This window comes from Cherax quadricarinatus, chromosome 28 (genome assembly GCF_038502225.1).
Source record: "Cherax quadricarinatus isolate ZL_2023a chromosome 28, ASM3850222v1, whole genome shotgun sequence".
NCBI lineage: Eukaryota > Metazoa > Arthropoda > Malacostraca > Decapoda > Parastacidae > Cherax > Cherax quadricarinatus.
This window is the reverse complement of record NC_091319.1, coordinates 4667499-4693105: the sequence shown is the minus strand read 5'-3', so window position 1 is coordinate 4693105 and position 25607 is coordinate 4667499. Positions and strand designations below refer to the sequence as shown.

The window sequence follows — 25607 nt, the reverse complement described above, 5'->3', positions numbered from 1 at the left end:
GCTTCATAGTGAAATAACATATTTAAGATAAGAAGTTGAAGATCTGAGCAACCAAGCTCAATGCAAAAATGCATAGCAATGATAAAAGGTCATATATGCATGAAACAAGGAGATGCAAGATTTATCCATGCTATTTAATGTATTATGTGATTAGGGCTGCATCTAGTCTAGATAGTCATAAAATGCTTGGTAACTATTCCCATTAATAGTAAAACCATTCAATACGCTCTGGGAGATAATCTCAAAACTGACAAGTATATTTAATAGACATAAATAAAAAAAAGCTCTCACTCCTATGAACCCTAGCTCCTGAGTGTTCTTATATGGGGATGCACTGAACCCGTAAGGTTCAGTGGACTAGGAAGTAATCAAATTTGATCCAAGCAAAGGGAGGGTAACTCTAATTCCTGGACCAAAAGCCCTTCACCAGCAACAAGATACTCCTCTTGAAGGGATCAGCATTCCTGAGATTTGGAGGTTTAGAATTTTACCCTAAAACCTAGATACTGCCCTGAAGATAATTATTCATGATATTATGCAAGAGGTGCTCCTTAGCCACACACCTGCTGGTTCGTTGGCCATGTCAGCAACACTGAACCTGGGTTTGCTGCGAGGAGCATTAGGTGGATCTCTTGGAATGATGGGAATATCACGGTGGAATGTGATACCGTGCATACCCCAGTCTCTAGTGTGGACTGCTCTTCGCGAGACGTAGCCAAGCTGACCAGGCCCAAGGTATGGCTCTGGGAGTCATTGCGAAGTCTCGTGTTAGTGAGATCTCTTTACACGTCATTCTTAGCTTTTATTTTGCTTTAAACAGTATAGTAAAGACAGACTAAAAAGTATTTCTAACTGCCCTCAGAAGGTAGCTGTGCTACACTAATGTATAAAAAAAAATACACCTATCTTAAAAAATATTTGAAGACATTGCTGACATATTTGGCAATAGTTTTGTAATGCATAAAGAGTTCTTCAGCACAGTGACAGTAACAAAATTAAGGTTCAAATTCAGTCTTATAATAATCAAAACATCAAGCTAAGCATTACCATCTCAAAGGTGAACTTATTATTTTATTTAGGAAAAGTTTTTTGCCCAAATATAAGATTTCCTTCATTAACAAGTCATGAAAAAAGTATTTGCCAATAAAACAATTCTACCATTTGTGAGGAGAGCTTACATTAAGAAATAATAATGATATGAAAAAGTATCAGGCAATCTTAAAGAGTTTCTAGTAAGGAAAATTGGTTGGGGTAACACAGTATGTATCATAACTGAAATGAGAATTTCACATTACAGAAGTATTGTGAAAATAAATTATATAAGAGGCACTGGGAGCTCTCATTTACAAGTCCACAACAATACCAACTAAGCCAAAGAAGGCATAAAAAAGCTACGAGGGAAGCCCTAACTGTTGCTCAATTCACTTTTATGTATGTACATAGAGTTCCCACCACAAAAGAAAATGCTTCTTTTTTCAAATCAATATTTTTTCATGAAGTACAAAATGTCACCATGGAGGCTGAACCATAAATATGTGAAAAAAAAAATCAAGATGGTCTAAAGATCCAAATTCCTTAAATTACAAATCTGAGCTATGAGAAAAAGCTTATGTAACAAAACAACTCCGGAGGAATGAAGGACCAGAAGTGACACTGTCTCACATACTCAAAGATACAGAGACTAATTAAATGGGGTGTAAATAGGATGACTCAAAAAGATATAAGGTGGTATGTTTTCACAGTAGCAAATGCACGATAAGTTAATAATGTCTAACGTCATGTTGTCTGAGCATTACTCAGCTGTTATTTTATCACTGCAGTACATATTTTCGGTATATAGACATATGGTGTAGGTAAGGTTAGTTTCTATTTTAAAGCACATTTATGAACTATTTTAATAATTGTACAGTACATTATAAAAGAAAGGCAGCTCATACCAGTCTCCCCAAAAGTAATTTATTGCCAGAATCATGAACACCAATTGATGTGAGCTAAGAGAAAAGATCTTAATACTTTCTCAGAATCTAACTAACCAAATGCATTGAAATTTGGTATATGGTACGTATTAGGTATAGTTGTGATGTGTTCTTTTTTGTTAAGAAATGTACAATTTACAAAACAGGCTTCCTTAATTAAGCTGTTATTCTGATTTAATTTGATTCTATTTTTTCACAGTAGGTTTTGGATAAGATTTACTGAGGTATGATATAAAAATACTAAGAATTATTTAATCTATCAAATTATGTACAGTAGACCGTCATTTAAAATGGTAGTTACGTTCCTGAAAATGCTGTGCTAGGTAAAAAACCATGTTAGATGAACTGAAGAACTTATTGGAAAAATAGGGTTATGTTCCTGAGAGCCCCAAAAACGCCAAACAACTTTGTTTTAGGCCTCCACCTCTTACAAAAATAAAAGTGAATATGTAACTGTAATTATTGTTATGATGTATTATATTGTTTTACTGTTTAAGACTACAAATGTAACAGAAATAATAGCATTTCTTACCTTAAATTGTGGGTTCTGGTGTTAGTGGATGATTGTGAAGAGAGTGGAGTTATGCTGTGGCCCTACCAGGCTGAGGTGGATGGTAGAGGTTCTGGTACTGAAGTTGATGGTTGTACTGGAGTGTCTAACTTAAAGTCATTCAGTCAGACAAGTTATTCAGTCAAGTCAGTCAGTCAGTCAGTCAAATCAGTAAGTCAGGTCAGTAAGTCAAGACATTCAGTCAGTAAGTCAAGTCATTCAGTCAGTCAGTCAAGTCATTCAGTAAGTCAGTCAAGTCGTTCTGTCAGTCAGTCAAGTCATTCAGTAAGTCAGTCAAGTCATTCAGTAAGTCAGTCAAGTCATTCAGTAAGTCATTCAGTCAGACAAGTTATTCAGTCAAGTCAGTCAGTCAGTCAAATAAGTAAGTCAGGTCAGTAAGTCAAGACATTCAGTCAGTAAGTCAAGTCATTAAGTCAATCAAGTCATTCAGTAAGTCAGTCAAGTCATTCAGTAAGTCAGTCAAGTCATTCAGTAAGTCAAGTCAGTCACAAACTTATGTTTACCTCTTTTTATGTGTACAAAGTAACACTTCATTACAAAGTAACACTTCTTTGTTTTCTTTGTTAATTCTCAGACTTAAATGTTTATACCTTTTCATGCCACTTTCAGCAACACTAGTATGCCTACTAGGTGTCATTATTGCTTGGCAGATACAAGATATAGTAATTAAAAAGTCAAAACACAATTCACAAACAGAGCTAGCTTGTAGCAGAGAAAGACTGGATGTGTATGAAGTATGAATGCTGGGATGGTGGGGTGGTGTCGGGGGATGGCAGGGGATGGCGGGAGGTCTTCCCAGCTGATCCACAACAAAGCGACCGCTTAAGGAAAAGAGATTTTTTTTTTTCTTCCCGCAAACTGAACCATGTTAAATTAATTTTACGTGTTACATAAAATTGTGCCGCAATTCTTCAATCGTGCTATACCCAAATCATGCCAAATAAACTCATGCTAAATGACAGTCTACTGTATGTAAAAAAATCTGATCACCTTGCCAACTTTATGGTGTTTCTAACAGATGAGGCTGTGCTGCATACAGTTCGGATCATCAAGCACCTACCATACCTAGATTATGTTATGGAATAAGGCATTAAGTAATACTGGTAGGCTGACGATTTATGGGTAGAACAGGAATTTATCATTGTGGGGAATTGTAAAGTAACCAAGGGAATTGTACCACCAATAAATAAAACACCAGCACTTTACAGTAGGATCCCTGTATCCACAGGGGATACCGAGACAGCGGATAGTAGCACACCCTACATATGTCCTATACACAAGTACCTATTATAAAGTTTACTTGATAAATTACGCACAATAAGTGGAGAATTATCACTCTTTCACTTCATGGCCTCTCTTGGGCTTTGAAATACTGCCAGCTTCTCTACTTTTGTGCTTTGGGGCCATTATTTTGCAAAATTATGAGGTATTTTTGGGCCACAGTAAACCATGGATAACTGAAACTGCGGATACCAAATCAGTGGATATGGGGGTTCTACTGTATCTCCTACTTTCCTCAGTATTTATTATAACACTTTTTCTTTAAATAATGCAGTAGATGAGTCATATCTGTTAGTAAACAATCAATCAATCTTGACTGAACCAAGGGTTCATGTTGCTGGTCACAATACATTCGCATGACTGACAAGAAAACTGGAGTCAATTTTTCCGATCTAACACTAATAATTTCCAATTTGTAAATTTGCAAGTAAGAAAAACTGGAATGTTTTTAAAATTAATTTTGTAATCTTGAGATTATTTCATAAAACTTTGAAAAACAAGAAAATATTACTGTCCCAGAGCACCAAAAAATATTCTAATTAACGGAAGATTTATTTATTATTTTTTATTTATTTTTATTATCACACTGGCCGATTCCCACCAAGGCAGGGTGGCCCGAAAAAGAAAAACTTTCACCATCATTCACTCCATCACTGTCTTGCCAGAAGGGTGCTTTACACTACAGTTTTTAAACTGCAACATTAACACCCCTCCTTGAGAGTGCAGACACTGTACTTCCCATCTCCAGGACTCAAGTCCGGCCTGCCGGTTTCCCTGAACCCCTTCATAAATGTTACTTTGCTCACACTCCAACAGCACGTCAAGTATTAAAAACCATTTGTCTCCATTCACTCCTATCAAACACGCTCACGCATGCCTGCTGGAAATCCAAGCCCCTCGCACACAAAACCTCCTTTACCCCCTCTCTCCAACCTTTCCTAGGCCGACCCCTACCCCGCCTTGCTTCCACTGCAGACTGATACACTCTTGAAGTCATTCTGTTTTGCTCCATTCTCTCTACATGTCCGAACCACCTCAACAACCCTTCCTCAGCCCTCTGGACAACAGTTTTGGTAATCCCGCACCTCCTCCTAACTTCCAAACTACGAATTCTCTGCATTATATTCACACCACACATTGCTCTCAGACATGACATCTCCACTGCTTCCAGCCTTCTCCTCGCTGCAACATTCATCACCCATGCTTCACACCCATATAAGAGCATTGGTAAAACTATACTCTCATACATTCCCCTCTTTGCCTCCAAGGACAAAGTTCTTTGTCTCCACAGACTCCTAAGTGCACCACTCACTCTTTTCCCCTCATCAATTCTATGATTCACCTCATCTTTCATAGACCCATCCGCTGACACGTCCACTCCCAAATATCTGAATACATTCACCTCCTCCATACTCTCTCCTTCCAATCTGATATTCAATCTTTCATCACCTAATCTTTTTGTTATCCTCATAACCTTACTCTTTCCTGTATTCACCTTTAATTTTCTTCTTTTGCACACCCTACCAAATTCATCCACCAATCTCTGCAACTTCTCTTCAGAATCTCCCAAGAGCACAGTGTCATCAGCAAAGAACAGCTGTGACAACTCCCACTTTGTGTATGATTCTTTATCTTTTAACTCCACGCCTCTTGCCAAGACCCTCGCATTTACTTCTCTTACAACCCCATCTATAAATATATTATTTTAATACTCCAGCCATCTTCCACAGCAGTGTGACCTAAGAAAGAAAACATCTTCAATGTCACTCACTCAATCATTGCCTTGCCAGAAACGTGCTGACATTACAGTTTAGATTACCCTCCGAATTGCAACATCCACACTCATCCATCACAATGCAGGCGCTGTACGTCCCACCTCCAAGACTCAAGTTCAGTTAAATGGTTTCCCTGAATCCCTTCATAAGTGTTACCTTGCTCACACTCACACAGTATGTCAAATTGTAAAAAAACCACCTGCCTCCTCCCAGTTCTATCTAACATGCTCACATAAGCCTAATGGATGTCCACGATCCTTGCACTCAAAATTTCCTTTACCCCCTTCCTCCTACCCCTCCTTTCCTCCACCCCAGATTTAACCCTTTGACTGTCGCGGTCGTATATGTACGTCATGGGAGATACCGTGTTTGACGTATCTATACTCATAAATTCTAGCGGCTTCAAATCAAGCGGGAGAGGGCTGGTAGGCCTACATGAGAGAGAATGGGTCTCAGTGGTTGGTGTGCACCCTGTGAAAAAAATCTGGGACTCAGCGGTGCATTGTGGGAACGCCATCTTGGTAGTCCATTTTCACCATGCCTCGCGGTAAGAAGTTCCTCACTCCTCGGCGGATTGGAGGTCTTTTGTTCCCAAGTGATAGCTCAAACAGTGATGATAGTGTCAGTGAAAGTGAATTCCCTGGTTTTGAAGCGGGTGTGACCGAGAAAATTACCCAGGATAACATAATTAGTGATGAAAACCCAGATGACCCACAACCATCCACCTCTGGTGCTGGGCCGGCTCGTTCATGTTCACCTGTACCAGGACGAAAGAGGAAACTATTTGCCCGTGTACAAGACTCAGATGTGAGCAGTGCAAGTGATAGTGATAGTGATTTCAAGGTTATTGAAAGCACTTCTAGTTGTGACAGTGAGGGTGAATATTCCCCAGTGAAGCGGCAGTATATACGACGTCGCATGCGGTCTGGTAGTGTGCCATATGCTCTTCCAAGAGGAAGGAGTACATCTCGGAGCACATCCCGTGGCCCTACACCACGTCCTGATAGTGAAGATAACGATATTGTTACGATGGGTATAAATGATGTGAGTGAGGCAGCAGGCGGTGGTGGTGATAGTGACGGTGCCATGAGTCATGTGACACCAGCAGCGGGCCACGCTAGTGCCCGCGCTGCTGACTCTGCACAACTACAACCCACCTCGGCTGACCCCACACTCTCACAACCACAACCACAACCTGCACAACCACAACGACATTACAATATCCAGAACGCACCAGGTGACCGCATCTGGGATTGGCATCAAGATGACGAGTTTGTTCCCAATCCCCATGACTTTGATGGAGGACAAAGTGGAATACGGCCATCATGTACACTTGGGAACAATCCCACTGAACTGGAATGCTTTCAGTTGTTCTTCGATGAACCCCTGATGGACATTATTGTCAGGGAAAGCAATACATACTATGAGTACACCATGGCAAACACTATGCTTTCACCAAGATCATGCCTACACCAGTGGAAGGACACAACTGTGGCAGAGATGTATCTGTTCTTTGCCACAATAATGCTTATGCCACATGTGTATAAGCATAGTGTCAACACATACTGGGCGACAGACTGCCTGATTTCAACCCCTGCTTTCAGTGACATTATACCAGTGAATAGATTTGTGTTACTGTTACGTATGTTACACTTTTCAGACAAAACCAGGCCTGACAGAAGCGACAGGTTATATAAGATCAGACGTGTGTTTATGTACCTGAAACAAAAGTGCTGTATGTATTTTTATCCCTTCAGGAAGCTTGTTATTGACGAGTCTTTGATTTTGTTCAAAGGAAGACTCTCATTCAAGCAGTATATACCTAGCAAGAGGAAACACTTGGGTATAAAGTTATTTGTTCTGTGTGATTGCAAAACTGGTCTGGTTTTGGATATAATTGTGTACACTGGCGGTAAAACAATGGAAGATACCAGGAAGTTACTGGGTATCTCTGGTGATGTGGTTAGAACAATGATGGAGCCATATCTTGGTAAGGGGCATATTTTATATACTGACAACTGGTACACAAGCCCTATACTCAGTGATTTCTTGCAAGTGAACATGACAGAAGTGTGTGGCACAGTGCGTAGAAATCGTAAACATATGCCAAGGTTCGAAGCTGGCAGTCGTAGAGGTGAAGTGCAGGTGTTTGCTGCCAATGACATCATGGCATTTCGGTGGCATGACAAACGTGATGTCACACTGCTGACATCAGTTCACCGACACGAAATGGTAGAGACTGGCAAGCAGAATAGAGAGACCAATGAACCTATTGTAAAACCTGCAGCTGTGATGGATTACAACCTCAATATGCGCTTAGTGGACAAATGTGACATGCAGATTGGGTTTGCTGACTGTGTTCGCAAGAGTTATAAGTGGTACATAAAACTGTTTTTCCATCTTCTTGACATTTCCATGCTGAATGCTTATAATATGTATAAGTTGAAGACCAAGAAGAAACCCAAATATGGTGAATTTTGTTTGTCAGTCATCAGACAAATAATATTCAAGTACCAAGAAACAACACCTGCAATAGACCAGCGCCCACGAAATTATCAACACATGTCCTCTCGTCTGAGGCCTGGTGATCACTACCCCATACCACTGCCTGCTACTACTGCCAAGAAAAATGCTCAGAAGAGGTGTTTTGTCTGTGGACATACCACAAAACGCAGAGACACTCGTTTTATGTGTGAGGAGTGTAAGACACCATTGTGCTTATACCCATGTTTCAAAGAATTCCACAAGCTGCAGCACTTCTAATAAAGTGTCCAGTGATTGTACATATGTATATATATTATAAAACAATCGTAATAAACATTTGTTTATATTGTTTGTTTGTGTAAACAAGTTTTAGCAACATTATAATGATACGAGTGTTTTTGCTATAATTGTGTTACATTCAACGAGTGTATATTTGAACACTGCACAATAATTTGGTCTCACAGGCCACAAAAGTTATGTGAAAAAATAAAATAGTGAAAAAAACAAGAAACCATCGAATACAAGTAAATAAAAGTTTACCGGGTGAGCGGCAGTCGCCGCTGTTGCCGCCAGCAGATCAATTTCAGCAAAGTTCAGGACTCTATATCTCGGTAAGTACTGATGGGAAAAATTTTTTTTTGGGACTAAAACAATCAGAAAAATAATCTTAACATTTTCATAAGAAAAAATAATTTTTTTTTTTTCGAATATTTTGCGACACCAGGAGACACTTCAGGATTGGGCCCTTCGACAGTCAAAGGGTTAAATGCCCTCTTAGTCATCCTATTTTTCTCCTTTCTTTCTAAATGTCCAAACCACCTCAACAAACCTCTTCTCAGCCACCTGAAAAATAATTTTGATAATTCCATACCTTCTAATCTCTAAAGTACAGACATTTCTGCATAATAACCATACTGCACACTGCCCTCAAACACAACATCTCTGCCTCCAGCCTTCTCTTCTTTGCAATATTCCAAACCCATGCTTCACATCCATACAACAGTGCTGATACCACTATACAGTGGACCCTCGAGTTTCGGCAGCCTCGACTTTCGGGAAATTCGACCTTCGGCGAGTTTTTTTTGGAAAAATTTGGCCTCGAGTTTCGTGAAAAAACTCGTGTTACGGCGACCGTCCGGTACCCGTCCGCCCGTCACCGCGTACACAAAGCCAGTCTCCCACGCCATTCTCGCTCAGTGTGCCATTGTTTACCAACACGTGACCATCACCCCGCGGGTTCATACAATACATTTCATAATAATCCATTGTTTTTTGTGCTTGCAACTGCTAAATAAGTCATCATGGACCCAAGGAAAGCTAGTGCAAGCCCTTTGGTAAATAAACTGAGTGACGGGGATGTGGAAGAGTTGGTGGAGGACCACAGGGAAGAGCTAACCACTGACGAACTGCAAGAGCTTCAACTGGAACAGTATCAGACCACAGCCGAGGAACTTGCTTCAGAGGAGGAGGAAGAGGGAGTGGATGAGGTACCTTCTTCAGTGATTAAGGACATGTGTGGAATGTGGAATGAGTTGCAAAGTTTTGTTGAAAAGTATCACCCTGACCAAGCTGAAACAAGCCGTATCTGCAACATGTACGATGACAAGTGTTGTGTCCCACTTCACGGAAATCTTAAAGAAACGCCAGAAAAAGACCTCTCTGGATAGATATTTTGTGCGCCAGGGGTCCAGTGACTCTCAAGTTGTTCCCAGTGGCATTAAAAGAAGAAGGGAAGTAACCCCAGATAAGGACCTGCTACCTAAAGTCCTAATGGAAGGAGATTCTCCTTCCAAACAATAGTGTACACCTTCCTCCTATCACCTCCTCCCATCTTCCATTCACCCAGAAGTCTTCAGTAAAGGTAGGTGTAATGTTACTATTAATTATTTTAAATGCATGTACTTGATTTCTGATTGTTTTCATTATGCAAATCTTTATTTAATTTGAAAAAAAAATATTTTATTTTAATATTTTTGGGTGTCTGGAACAGATTAATTTTATTTCCATTATTTCTTATGGGGAAAATGGTTTCGAGTTTCGTGAATTTCGACCTTTGGCGGGCTCTCTGGAACGGATTAATCACGAAACTCAGGGGTCCACTGTACTCTGGTACATTTCCCTTTTTGCATCCATAGATAAAGTTTTCTGACTCCACAGATGCTTCAATGCTCCACCTTTTAACCTTCATCAGTTATATGGTTGACCTCATTTCTTATAGAACCATCTACCGACAAGTCCACTCCCAAATATCTGGATACATTTACTTCCACCATACTCCCTTCCTCGAATCTGATATCCAGTCTCTCATTACTTCTGATACTTTCATCACTCTGCTCTTCCCCATGTTTACTTATAATTTACTTGTTTTGCATTCCTCCCAAATTTGTTAAACAACCTTTGTAACTTTTTTTCAGAATCTTCCAAAAGAACCATGTCATTTGCAAAAAGCATCTATGACAACCCCGACTCTGTACTAGATTCACTTTCATTCAATCCCACACCCTTCCCAACACCCTAGCATTTACTTCTTTGATGACCCCATCTATAAATATATTAAAACACCCATGGTGACATCACACATCCCTATCACAGGCCTACTTTAACTGGAAAATAATCTCCCTCTCTCTCCTACATACCTCAGCCTGAGCTTCACTATCCACATAAAAGATCTTTAATGCTTTAAGTAATCTGCCACCTATTCTATACATTTTTAACATCTGCCATATTTATTCCATATCCACCCCGCCCATAAAATACGTGCTAAAGGAATAACTGGGAAAGTGGGGAGATGGATCTTCAACTTCCTAACAAATCGAACACAAAGAGTAGTGGTCAACAGAGTTAAATCGGAGGCTGCCATAGTGAAGAGCTCTGTTCCACAAGGCACAGTACTCGCCCCCATCTTATTCCTTATCCTCATATCAGACATAGACAGAGATATACACCACAGCACTGTATCATCCTTTGCGGATGATACTAGGATCTGCATGAGGCTGTCATCTGCTGAGGACGCGGTTAACCTCCAAGAAGATATAAACAAAGTTTTCCAGTGGGCAACGGTAAACAATATGATGTTCAACGAGGACAAATTCCAACTACTCCGTTATGGAAAACTGGAGGAGATAATAACTAGAACAGAGTATACTACTGACTCCGGCCATACAATAGGGCGGAAAAATAATGTAAGGGACCTGGGAGTAGTAATGTCTGAGGATCTCACTTTCAAGGATCACAACAGTGCCACGATCGCACGTGCAAAGAAAATGATAGGATGGATAATGAGAACTTTCAAAACGAGAGATGCCAAGCCCATGATGATCCTTTTCAAATCACTTGTTCTCTCTAGGCTGGAATACTGCTGTACATTAACATCTCCATACAAAGCAGGTGAAATCGCAGATCTAGAGAGTGTACAGAGATCCTTTACTGCACGTATAAGTTCTGTCAAGCACCTTAACTACTGGGAACGCTTGGAAGCACTTGACCTGTACTCGTTGGAACGCAGGAGGGAGAGATATATCATAATCTACACTTGGAAAATCTTGGAAGGAATGGTCCCAAATCTGCACACAGAAATCACTCCCTACGAAAGTAAAAGACTGGGCAGGCGATGCAAAATGCCGCCAATAAAAAGTAGGGGCGCCATTGGTACACTAAGAGAAAACACCATAAGTGTCCGGGGCCCAAGACTGTTCAACAGCCTCCCATCAAGCATTAGGGGAATTGCAAATAAACCCCTGGCTGCCTTCAAGAGGGAGCTGGACAGATACCTAAAGTCAGTGCCGGATCAGCCGGGCTGTGGCTCGTACGTCGGACTGCGTGCGGCCAGCAGTAACAGCCTAGTTGATCAGGCCCTGATCCATCGGGAGGCCTGGTCATGGACCGGGCCGCGGGGGCGTTGATCCCCGGAATAACCTCCAGGTAACCTCCAGGTAACCCTATCATATACCTTTTCCATATCCATAGATGCAATGAAAAGTTCCTGACTTTCATCTAAAGTGCTTCATTATAAATACCCTTGGTCTACACACACACACACACACACACACACACACACACACACACACACACACACACACACACACACACACACACACACACACACACACACACATAAAAAAAAAAAAAAAATCTTCTATTACAATGGTTCACTGAAAGGCACAGACAACATTTCAAAAACATACAAACCTTTATATTCAACACTGGGCAGATTCATAGGGCCTGGGACTATTTTCGGCTGCACTATAGCTAACTTCTCATGCTCAGCCGCTGCTATCTCATCCTGGGCCTGTAAAGTTGAAAGTCATTACATTTCAAAAACATTTTACACTACACACATAATTACTACTAATTAAAATCAACAAAGGTTTACAGCATTATTCATATAAGTATCACATGATGTTACCAATAGTGCTAAACCTTCAGGATGTACAACTAATTACAATGGACACAAAAATAAAGATATGTAATGTTTTATGCAAAAAAAAAAAAAAAAAAAAAAAAAAAAAAAAAAAAAAATTCTTGCAATTACCAAAAGCAAACTGAAAACACACAGAAAATGTACACAAATTAGGGGAAGCATTAAATTACTGAAATCACTTTGTAATTTAAAACTTATATTTCAGGAAGGAAAAACATCCTGTCACAGGCCAAGAATCCACATACAATAATTTTACACTGTAGCCATATAATTCATGATGGGTGCAGCAAGAAATAATTCTAACTCAGGTAAATAGTTTATTATATAATCTTTGACAGAAAAGGAACTTATGAGAAATTGAACAACTGGTGACACAATAATGAAAATTCTGTAGTGAAAATTAAATAATAAACTACACCTGACCAACAATATAGATGAAAAGGCTTTGCTGATTCACAGATCATTCTGACCCACAACTTACCATTAACAAGGTGCTTGACTGCATAGTACTCATACTCTACTAATAAAAAGCAATGAAAGAGCAAGAAAAGTAGCCAGCAATAATAGTACCATGTCCAAAAACAAAACTTAGAAAAAAGTGACATCAAAACCCAACACCACCAAAAGCCACTTAGGAAGACATGAAACATTGCAGGTAGCCTCCTTTCAGAATTAACAATGCAGGCAATACTCGAAGAGTTCTTTGACACCACTGCAACAGTTCAATTTTCAAATTTTCTAAACGTGACAAGATGACAGATAAGTGTTGCTCATTACACAATATGACAAACGTTCTACCTTCACGTGCTCAGTCTCATGTGCCACTGTTGAGGCTTTGAGCTTAGACACACTATCCTGGCATTCTGTAAGCTCAGCAACAGTGTTTGCTAATTTGATGTTCAGAGTATCCACATTGGTCTTCAAAATCCCATTTCTTGATTTTTCCTGGAAGGGGTTTGAGGATTGCAATCTAATTAGAGATTTTAAAATGAATACAAGATGGCCACTGACTTATGGTGCCAAGGGCAATGCCATAGTCCTACACTTATAACAGTTATCACCAAACAATAATATTCATACCCACCCCAACACATGCTCTTAAAGTAATCCAAGAAAGATTGAGAGAAAGTAATCTTCCCAGAAAAAGTAAACTCAAAACACCATATCCCAAGACACACACACACAATTCACTTGCAGCTAAAGGCATATAAAGGCATAGTATGTTAGAGCTACTGCATGAAAGTCATAACCCTTCTGACAATCATTGTACCTTCTGCTCCTTTGCTTTAAGAGATTTTGCCAAGGTTTCAATGTCAGAAAACTTATCCTGGCATGCAGTCAATTCACCGAAGGTTTGGGTAACTTTCTTCTTAAGAGAGTCCACGGAGTATTGCAGTGCGCTGCTTCTGGATTTTTCCTGCAATGGTGTTAGGCTCAAGCTTCAACATAATTTTGCAACTTACTCTGAAACATGCTAATTTTTTTTCCTGTATCTTCACCAAATTAATACTTTTTTCTTCCCTGTATGATTACTGCACCTCGATATGGCCCTCCTTATCTTGATGCCTTACTGCATTATAGAAACGTATTTTCCTAGGCTTCATTGTATGCAATTCAGAATTTACATTTTCAGTGGAACAATGATATTTAAAGCTATGCAATAAGATCACAGTAAACAAGTGATATCACAATATGCATTTAAAGCTATGTTCATCACATTCTGATCATGATCAATTCTAAAATAAAGCATTATATCTCAATGAGATTAATAATACATTATAAATGAAGTAAATAATGAGAAAAGTGGATAATAAAATCACTTGAAATAAACATTTTGAAAATATATGCACAAGAGATAATATTTCAACTCTAATAATGAAATTAGAGCTTTTCTAATCATAAATTTTTATTAAACATGAGCTGGTAAATGGTTTAACTTAACTGTAATAACAAAAAACATTTTACACTGGCACTCACACAGGCAGAAGTAGTATAAAACATATAAAGATAAAGATTTATTTCTTTGTAAAGGTTACAATTTGCAATTACAATTTTGGTTTGCTAAGTACAAAGAATGCTACTATCATGCCGCGGCATTTCGGGCAGACTAATCCCAGTACTACATAGTAACTACTTAAATCTAGACGAGATAATAGTGGTTAACTTTATTACAATCTTATTTAATCTTAATATTAATGCGAAGAATTCGAGGTGGAGGTTTATAAGAATAATAATCTTGAAGTTGCACATAATAAAAACAATATTACAATTAATGGTTCAGGCAGTAATATTTCATGGATTGTGCAAAGAAGTCAAAATAATGCATTTTTAAAAGGAAAGTTGTGAAGTAACAGTATTACATGAGAAGAAAATTGGAAGGACTTGCACAATAGAGGAATTGCTGAAAAAGGCATTTATTCGTAAAGCTTCATGTCCTCTGATTCAAGTGTGAGGTTTCTCTTCATTTACACAGTAGTACAACATTACACATCACTGCACAACATCACTCCACATAAAAATCACTATATATCAACTTCACTACACAAAAACATCACTACATATCAACTTCATTACACACAAACATCACTACACAACATCACTACACATCATCACTACACATCATCACTACACAACACCAATACACATTTATATCATTACACATCTGTACACAAAAACAACACCATCACTACATATCAAGAACACCATCACTATATATCAACAACACCGTAACTACACATCAACAACACCATCACTATACATCAACAACACCATCGCTACACAACAGCAACACCGTCAATACACACCACCACCATCGCTACACATCAACATCATCACTACACAACAACACCATCACTACACATCAACAACACCATCACTACACATCAACAATACCATCACTACACATCAACCACTCCATCACTACACATCAACAACACAGTCACTACACATCAACAACACCGTCACTACACAACATCGTCACTACACATCAAGATAACTGTCACTACACATCAACAACACCATCACTACACATCAACAACACCATCACTACACATCAACAACACTGTCAGTAAACACTTTACAGAATTACTGTTACATTTTGCCTACATCATTCATCATCACAAGTGGTCTTCCTCTTCACAACAACTCATCCACAATAAATATTCATCACTACTTTTCACTATCGCACTCACATGACTAATATTCAATAATTCGAAGCTGACTACATACAGTGGACCCCCCGTATACGATATTAATCCATTCCTGAGAGCTCATCGTATGCCAAAGTTATCGGAAGGCGAATTAATTTTCCCCATAAGAAATAATGGAAATCAAATTAATCCATGCAAGACACTCAAAAGTACTATGAAAAAAAAAGTTTTACCACATGAAATATTAAGTTTAATGCACACAAACTGAAGAAGACATGCACAATTAGTAGTACTCTACTAACAATAGAATACATGACACTTACCTTTAATGAAGATCTGGTGATGATTGATGGGGTGGGAGGAGGGGAGAGTGTCGAAGTTGTTAATGTTTAGAAGGGAAATCCCCTTCCATTAGGACTTGAGATAGCAAGTCCTTTTCCGGGGTTACTTCCCTTCTTCTTTTAATGCCACTAGAACCAGCATGAGTCACTGGACCTCTGTCGCACAACAAATTTGTCCATAGAGCTCTGTACCTCCCGTTCCTTTACGATTTGTCTAAAATGGGCCACAACACTGTCATTGTAATAGTCACCAGCACGGCTTGCAATAACTGTTAGGGTGATTTTCATCCATAAAGGTATGCAGTTCAACCCACTTTGCATACATTTCCTTAATTTTTGAAGTAGGCACAATGGATTCCACAACTGGCATAGGCTTCTCAGGGTTAGCCCCAAACCCTTCAAAATCTTTCTTAATTTCCATACTAATTCTCACCCTTTTTACCACAGGGTTGGCACTAGAAGCTTTCTTGGGGCCCATGGTGACTTATTTTGCAGAAACAAGCACCAAAAACACTGATAATATGGAATGTACCGAATGTATGCTTAGATGCGAACACACTGGCTGGCTTGTAAACATTGGCACTCACGTGGACACGTCCCGGACAAATTGCGTGTGGCGGGTTTTTTAACGAGTGGTGATGCAAAATTTTTGCGTTAAAATGTATCGAATACCGGATTTAACGTATACCGATGCCATCGAATACCGGGAGTCCACTGTAATCGTTTGACTGACTATTGAGAATAGATCCCGGGGTTGGCTGACTACTAAGATATCCTTGGATTTTCTATTAGTAAATCTATATACGTATAAAGCAGTTGGCTGATTGGAAAAGCTTGAGTGCTCCCTTTCATCATGCCTGGTTCTTCCTCTAAGTCAGTTGCTTAGAGAACGATGGATTGGTTCAAAACACACACACGCCGACTTCGTGAAAAGTCTGTTGATTCCAAGTGGATTCTGGAAAATGAAAAACACCTAAAAATTAAGGACCTAGGTTATGGAGGATGTGGTAAGACCCAGCTCTGGAATCTTCCAGGACACGATAGCCCAGTGGTCCTCAAAAACATCTTTGATCCTAATACTCGAGAAACGGATTGTCTGCACGAGGCCCAGATCCTAGAGGGGCTTAATGGTGCAAGTGGAGCTCCCAGACTTCTGGGTCGGTCTCCTGAGATAGGATGTTACTTATGTCTTTCATCATCAAGAACTTGATTAACATCCACAAAAAAGGCATTGTCCATATGGACCTTAAACAAAACAATGTGATGGTGGATAGAACAGACCCAAAATGTCCAAAAACCTCTATAATTGATTTTGGACTTTCAACCCGCCCAGGCCAGCCTTGGGTTTTTGGTGACTACGAAAAGAACCGCATCAACAAGTTTTTGGAGTGTAGCCCCTGGACCTGCTATGAAGCTGCTATGGGTCAGCCTGTCATGACAAAAAGTGATGTGGTGGGAGTCGCCCTTCTCATCAAACAGGTTATTGGGATAATGGATCGTAAGCCCCACTAGTTGATGACCCTGGCCCTGAAGGGCCTCAGCCGGGACCCAAAGGAAAGACCTGTCCTCAATCAAGAAGTACCTCCGAACAACGCAAAAAATCATTAAGCTCTTCACTGCTAAATTTGGTTGAGCTCGCATTTCTTTTGTTTTTTATTTGTTATATATATAAAAAAAATAAACAGGAACATGAAGAGCAGCCACCTCCACATGGTAAGTTCTAGGTACCTTGTGTGACTGTGAGTACTTGAACACTCATGTGTGACTGTTGCTACATCATGTGTGAGTATGGAGTAGATGATCAGTTACACAAAGTAGCTGAGAGCTGCTCACACTATATGTCTGGATCTAGAGAATATGTTTAGATGGACAACATATCTATTTCTGGACAATGTATTGTCTATGTACCAGGGTACCATCACCCAAGAACCAGATACTGAGTTCACTGGAGAGTGTTTCTCTGATTTCCTTGACCAGGCAAAACAGACAAGGGGGTGAGAGAGTGTCACTATTGCACTAGTTCACATGAGTCAATTTTATGTTTTCCAAACAGGAGTTTAGAAGTACCACTATAGGAGGGAAGGGGTGAAGGTGGTTTTGTGGGCGAGGGGCTTGGACTTCCAACAAACGTGCGTGAGAGTGTTAGGAGTGAATGGAGAAGAGTCATTGTTGAGACCTCACAAGCTGTTGGAAAAAGAGGAGGGTAATATTTTGTGAAGGGATTCAGGAAAACTGGTTAGCTAGACTTGAATCCTGGAAGTGGGAAGTACAATGCCTGCACTTCAAAGGAGGGGTCTGGGATACTGTCAGTTTGGAGGGACATCTGAACTGTTGTACCTGAGTGCCTCTGCAAAGACAGTGATTATGTATGAGTGATGGTGAAAGTGTTGAATGATAATGAAAGTCATTTCTTTCTTTTTGGGTCACCCTACCTCAGTGGGAAACAGCCAACGTGTCAATAGTATAGGCAATGGGGTAGAAGATGTATGGGTAAGTTTAAGAATATAGTGTTAGAGTGTTCAGCAGAAGTTTGTGGTTACAGGAAAGTGGGTGCGGGAGGGAAGAAGAGCGATTGGTGGAATGATGATGTAAGAAGAGCAGTAAGGGAGAAAAAGTTAGCACATGAGAGGTTTTTACAAATTAGAAGTGATGCAAGAAGGGAGGAGTATTTGGAGAGATAAAGAGAGGTTAAGAGAGTGGTGAAGCAATGTAAAAAGAGAGCAAATGAGAGAGTGGGTGAGATGTTATCAACAAATTTTATTGAAAATAAGAAAAAGTTTTGGAGTGAGATTAATAAGTTGAGAAAGCCTAGGGAATGAATGGATTTGATAGTTAAAAATAGGAGAGGAGAGTTATTAAATGGAGAGTTAGAAGTATCAGGAAGATGGAGGGAATATCTTGAGGAATTGTTAAATGTTGATGAAGATAGAGAAGCTGTGATTTTGTGTATAGGAAAGGAAGAATAACATCTTGTAGGAGTGAGGAAGAGCTAGTTGTGAGTGTGGGAGAAGTGCATGAGAAAGTGGGAAGAATGAAAGGGGGTAAAGCAGCTGGGACTGATGGGATAAAGACAGAAATATTAAAAGCAGGTGGGGATATAGTTTTGGAGTGGGTAAGGTACCTAGGGATAGGCAGAGAGTGTGCATAAATCCTTTGTATAAAGGCAAAGGGGACAAAAGGGAGTGCAAATATTATAGGGGAAAAAAGTCTGTTGAGTATACCTAGTAAAGTGTATGGTAGAGTTATTACTGAAAGAATTAAAAGTAAGACATAGAGCAGACAGCAGATGAACAAGGTTGTTTCAGGAAGGATAGGGGGTGTGTAGACAAGGTTGTTTCAGGAAGGATAGCGGGGTGTGTAGACAAGGTTGTTTCAGGAAGGATAGGGGGGGGTGTAGACCAAGTGTTTACAGTTAAACATATAGGTGAACAGTATTTACATAAGGCAAAAGAGGTTTCTGTGGCATTTATGGATTTGGAAAATGCCTATGACAGGGTGGATAGGGGGGGCAATGTGGCAGATGTTGCAGGTGTATGGTGTAGGAGGTAGGTTACTGAAATCAATGAAGAGTTTTTACAAGGATAGTGAGGCTCAGGTTAGGGCATGTAGGAGAGAGGGAGACTATTTCCCAGTAAAAGTAGACCTTAGACAAGGATGTGTGATGTCACTGTGGGTGTTCAATATATTTATAGATGGGGTTGTAAGAGAAGTGAATGTGAGGGTCTTGGCAAGAGGTGTGAAGTTACAAGATAAAGAATCAAACACATAGTGGGAGCTGTCACAGATGCTTTTTGCTGATGATATTGTGCTTTTGGGAGATTCTGAAGAGAAGTTGCAGAGGTTGGTGGATGAATTTGGTAGGGTGTGTAAAAAAAAAATGATTCTACTGTGGGGTGTATTTTTTTTTTTAACAAGTTGGCTGTCTCCCACCGAGGCAGGGTGACCCAAAAAGAAAATACAGTGGACCCCCGCTTAACGATCACCTCCCAATGCGACCAATTATGTAAGTGTATTTATGTAAGTGCGTTTGTACGTGTATGTTTGGGGGTCTGAAATGGACTAATCTACTTCACAATATTCCTTATGGGAACAAATTCGATCAGTACTGGCACCTGAACATACTTCTGGAATGAAAAAATATCGTTAACCGGGGGTTCACTGTATTTTCATCATCATTCAACACTTTCACCTCACTCATACCAAACTGCCAATATCCCAAACCCCTCCTTTAACCCTTAAACTGTCCAAATCTATATCTACGTTGATGTGTGTAGTGCTCCGAACGTAGATCCACGTCCAATTTTACACGCTTTCAAATGGAGAAAATTAAGGTTGGAGCACTACGCACGTCAACGTAGATCTATGTTTGGACAGTTTAAGGGTTAAAGTACAGGCATTGTACTTCCCATTTCCAGTACTCAAGTCCGGCTATATAAAAATAATCGGTCTCCCTAAATCAATTCACTAAATATTACTCTGCTCACACTTTATCAGCTCGTCAGGTTCCAAAAACCATTCATCTCCATTCACTCCTATCTAACATGCTCACGCACGCTTGCTGAAAGTCCAAGCCCCTTGCCTACAAAACCTCCTTTACCCCCTCCAACCTTTTTGAGGACGACCCCTACCACACCATCCTTCCCCTACAGATTTATATGCTCTCCATGTCATTCTACTTTGATCCATTTTCTCTAAATGACCAAACCACCTCAAAAAACCCTCTTCAGCCCTCTGACTAATACAGTGGACCCCCACCTTACAATATACAGTGGAACCCCGCATAACGATTACCTCCGAATGCGACCAATTATGTAAGTGTATTTATGTAAGTGCGTTGTACGTGTATGTTTGGGGGTCTGAAATGGACTAATCTACTTCACAATATTTCTTATGGGAACAAATTCGGTCAGTACTGGCACCTGAACATACTTCTGGAGTGAAAAAATATCATTAACCGGGGGTCCACTGTAATTTCATTCCAGAAGTATGTTCAGGTGCCGTTACCGACGAATTTGTTCCCATAAGGAGTATTGTGAATTAGATTAGTCCGCTTCAGACCCCCAAAAATACACTTACAAAAGCACTTACATAAATACACTTACATAACTGGTCGCATTGGGAGCTGATCGTAAGGCGGGGGTCCACTGTACTTTTATTAACTCCACACCTTCTCCTAATTTCCACACTCTGAATTTCTGCATAATATTTACACCATACATGGCCCTTAGACATGACATCTCCACTGCCTCCAACTGCCTCCTCGATGCAGCATTTACAACCCAAGCTTCACACCCATATAAGAGTGTTGGTACCACTATACTTTCATACATTCCCTTCTTTGCCTCCATAGATAATGTTTTTTGTTTCCACATATACCTCAACGCACTACTCGCCTTTTTTCCTTCATCAATTATATGGTTAACCTCATCCTTCATAAACCCATCCACTGACACGTCAACTCCCAAATACAGTGGTACCTCGGGATACGAACAGCTCAAAACACGAACAATTATGTAAGCGCATTTATGTAAGTGCTTTTGTAAGTGAACTTTTGGGGGTCTGAAACGGGTTAATCTAATTTACAGTATTTCTTATGGGAACAAATTCATTCGGCATCAGCACTCAAACAGCCTTCTGGAACGAAATAAGTTTCCGAGGTACCACCGTATCTGAAAACATTCACTTCTTCCGTACTCCCTCTCTCCAATGTGATATCCAATTATGTTGAAAGTGAACATAGTTCACTTTCAACTTTCTACCTTGACACACCCTCCCAAACTTGTCCACTAACCTTTGCAACTTTTCTTTAGAATCTCCCATAAGCACAGTATCATCAGCAAAAAGTAACTGTGTCAACTCCCATTTTGAATTTGTTTCCCCATAATTTAATCCCACCCCTCTCCAAAAAACCCTAGAATTTACTTCTTTTACAACCCCAAAATACAGTGGACCCCCGCTTAACGATCACCTCCCAATGCGACCAGTTATGTAAGTGTATTTATGTAAGTGCGTTTGTACGTGTATGTTTGGGGGTCTGAAATGGGCTAATCTACTTCACAATATTCCTTATGGGAACAAATTCGGCCAGTACTGGCACCTAAACATACTTCTGGAATGAAAAAATATCATTATCCGGGGGTCCACTGTATATTAAACGACCATGGTGACATTAAACATCCCTGTCTAAGACCTACTTTTACCGGGAAGCAGTCTCCCTCTCTTCTACACACCCTAACCTGAGCCTCACTATCCTCATAAAAACTCTTTACAGCATTTAGAAACTTACTACTTATTTCATATACGTACTTGAAACATCTGTCACATTGCTCCCCTATCCACTCTATCATAAGCTTTTTCTAAATCCATAAATGCAATTAAAATTTCCCTATCTTTATCTAAATACTGTTCACATATATGCTTCAATGTAAATACTTGATTTACATATCCCCTACCCACTCCTCCTTGCTCATCCACAATCCTACTCTCCGTCTTACCTCTAATTCTTTCAATAATAACCCTACCGTACACTTTTCCTGGTATACTCAGTGAACTTATTCCCCTATAATTTTTACAATCTCTTTTGTCCCCCTTCCCTTTATATAAAGGAACAATACATGCTCTATGCCAATCCCTAGGTACCTTCCTTCTTTCACACATTTATTAAACAAAAATACCAACCACTCCAACACTATATTTCCCCCTGCTTTTAACATTTCTGTCATGATCCTGTCAGTTCCAGTTGCTTTACCCCTTTTCATTCTATGTAATGCTTCACACCCCTCCCTGACACTCACATCCTACTCTTCTTCACTCCCTGGCCAGTGCATGAAATTACCGCCTCCTTTTCTTCATCGACATTCAAATGTTCCTCAAAATATTCCTGCCATCTACCCAATACCTCCAGCTTCCCATCTACTAGCTCCCATACTCTATTTTTAACTGACAAATCCATTCGTTCCCTAGGCTTTCTTAACTTGTTTATCTCACTCCAAAATTTTATATACTATATAATGGTAGTATTTCTTCTATTGTCCAGGGGGAAGTGGAAAAGAATCTTTCCTCCGTAAGCCATGCGTGTCGTATGAGGCGACTAAAATGCCGGGAGCAATGGGCTAGTAACCCCTTCTCCTGTAGACATTTACTAAAAAAGAGAAGAAGAAAAACTTTATAAAACTGGGATGCTTGAATGTGCGTGGATGTAGTGCAGATGACAAGAAACAGATGATTGCTGATGTTATGAATGAAAAGAAGTTGGATGTCCTGGCCCTAAGCGAAACAAAGCTGAAGGGGGTAGGGGAGTTTCGGTGGGGGGAAATAAATGGGATTAAATCTGGAGTATCTGAGAGAGTTAGAGCAAAGGAAGGGGTAGCAGTAATGTTGAATGATCAGTTATGGAAGGAGAAAAGAGAATATGAATGTGTAAATGCAAGAATTATGTGGATTAAAGTAAAGGTTGGATGCGAGAAGTGGGTCATAATAAGCGTGTATGCACCTGGAGAAGAGAGGAATGCAGAGGAGAGAGAGAGAGAGATTTTGGGAGATGTTAAGTGAATGTATAGGAGCCTTTGAACCAAGTGAGAGAGTAATTGTGGTAGGGGACCTGAATGCTAAAGTAGGAGAAACTTTTAGAGAGGGTGTGGTAGGTAAGTTTGGGGTGCCAGGTGTAAATGATAATGGGAGCCCTTTGATTGAACTTTGTATAGAAAGGGGTTTAGTTATAGGTAATACATATTTTAAGAAAAAGAGGATAAATAAGTATACAAGATATGATGTAGGGTGAAATGACAGTAGTTTGTTGGATTATGTATTGGTAGATAAAAGACTGTTGAGTAGACTTCAGGATGTACATGTTTATAGAGGGGCCACAGATATATCAGATCACTTTCTAGTTGTAGCTACACTGAGAGTAAAAGGTAGATGGGATACAAGGAGAATAGAAGCATCAGGGAAGAGAGAGGTGAAGGTTTACAAACTAAAAGAGGAGGCAGTTAGGGAAAGATATAAACAGCTATTGGAGGATAGATGGGCTAATGAGAGCATAGGCAATGGGGTCGAAGAGGTATGGGGTAGGTTTAAAAATGTAGTGTTAGAGTGTTCAGCAGAAGTTTGTGGTTACAGGAAAGTGGGTGTGGGAGGGAAGAGGAGCGATTGGTGGAATGATGATGTAAAGAGAGTAATAAGGGAGAAAAAGTTAGCATATGAGAAGTTTTTACAAAGTAGAAGTGATGCAAGGAGGGAAGAGTATATGGAGAAAAAGAGAGAGGTTAAGAGAGTGGTGAAGCAATGTAAAAAGAGAGCAAATGAGAGAGTGGGTGAGATGTTATCAACAAATTTTGTTGAAAATAAGAAAAAGTTTTGGAGTGAGATTAACAAGTTAAGGAAGCCTAGAGAACAAATGGACTTGTCAGTTAAAAATAAGAGAGGAGAGTTATTAAATGGAGAGTTAGAGGTATTGGGAAGATGGAGGGAATATTTTGAGGAATTGTTAAATGTTGATGAAGATAGGGAAGCTGTGATTTCGTGTATAGGGCAAGGAGGAATAACATCTTGTAGGAGTGAGGAAGAGCCAGTTGTGAGTGTGGGGGAAGTTCGTGAGGCAGTAGGTAAAATGAAAGGGGGTAAGGCAGCCGGGATTGATGGGATAAAGATAGAAATGTTAAAAGCAGGTGGGGATATAGTTTTGGAGTGGTTGGTGCAATTATTTAATAAATGTATGGAAGAGGGTAAGGTACCTAGGGATTGGCAGAGAGCATGCATAGTTCCTTTGTATAAAGGCAAAGGGGACAAAAGAGAGTGCAAAAATTATAGGGGGATAAGTCTGTTGAGTATACCTGGTAAAGTGTATGGTAGAGTTATTATTGATAGAATTAAAAGTAAGACTGAGAATAGGATAGCAGATGAACAAGGAGGCTTTAGGAAAGGTAGGGGGTGTGTGGACCAGGTGTTTACAGTGAAACACACAAGTGAACAGTATTTAGATAAGGCTAAAGAGGTCTTTGTGGCATTTATGGATTTGGAAAAGGGGTATGACAGGGTGGATAGGGGGGCAATGTGGCAGATGTTGCAGGTGTATGGTGTAGGAGGTAGGTTACTGAAAGCAGTGAAGAGTTTTTACGAGGATAGTGAGGCTCAAGTTAGAGTACATAGGAAAGAGGGAAATTATTTCCCAGTAAAAGTAGGCCTTAGACAGGGATGTGTGATGTCACCGTGGTTGTTTAATATATTTATAGATGGGGTTGTAAGAGAAGTAAATGCGAGGGTCTTGACAAGAGGCGTGGAGTTAAAAGATAAGGAATCACACATAAAGTGGGAGTTGTCACAGTTGCTCTTTGCTGATGACACTGTGCTCTTGGGAGATTCTGAAGAGAAGTTGCAGAGATTGGTGGATGAATTTGGTAGGGTGTGCAAAAGAAGAAAATTAAAAGTGAATACAGGAAAGAGTAAGGTTATGAGGATAACAAAAATATTAGGTGATGAAAGATTGGATATCAGATTGGAGGGAGAGAGTATGGAGGAGGTGAATGTATTCAGATATTTGGGAGTGGACGTGTCAGCGGATGGGTCTATGAAGGATGAGGTGAATCATAGAATTGATGAGGGGAAAAGAGTG

General features: G+C 39.9%; 1 protein-coding gene across 11 annotated transcripts in view; it reads right to left on the bottom strand.

Annotated features, from left to right (window-relative positions):
* LOC128693237 (protein GOLM2) overlaps positions 1 to 25607 on the bottom strand; it is a 94610-nt gene that overhangs the window by 47478 nt on the left and 21525 nt on the right. For 5 of the 11 annotated variants that reach the window (XM_070089332.1, XM_053782769.2, XM_053782772.2 and 2 more), the window contains exons 4-7: positions 13778 to 13924; positions 13306 to 13452; positions 12276 to 12375; positions 564 to 743 (exon numbers count right to left, since the gene is read on the bottom strand). In XM_070089332.1, the coding sequence (XP_069945433.1) occupies positions 564 to 743; positions 12276 to 12375; positions 13306 to 13452; positions 13778 to 13924 (574 nt within the window). The remainder of the gene's footprint in view (positions 1 to 563; positions 744 to 12275; positions 12376 to 13305; positions 13453 to 13777; positions 13925 to 25607) is intronic. The other 6 variants (XM_053782766.2, XM_053782767.2, XM_053782765.2 and 3 more) reach the window with 6 other exon arrangements.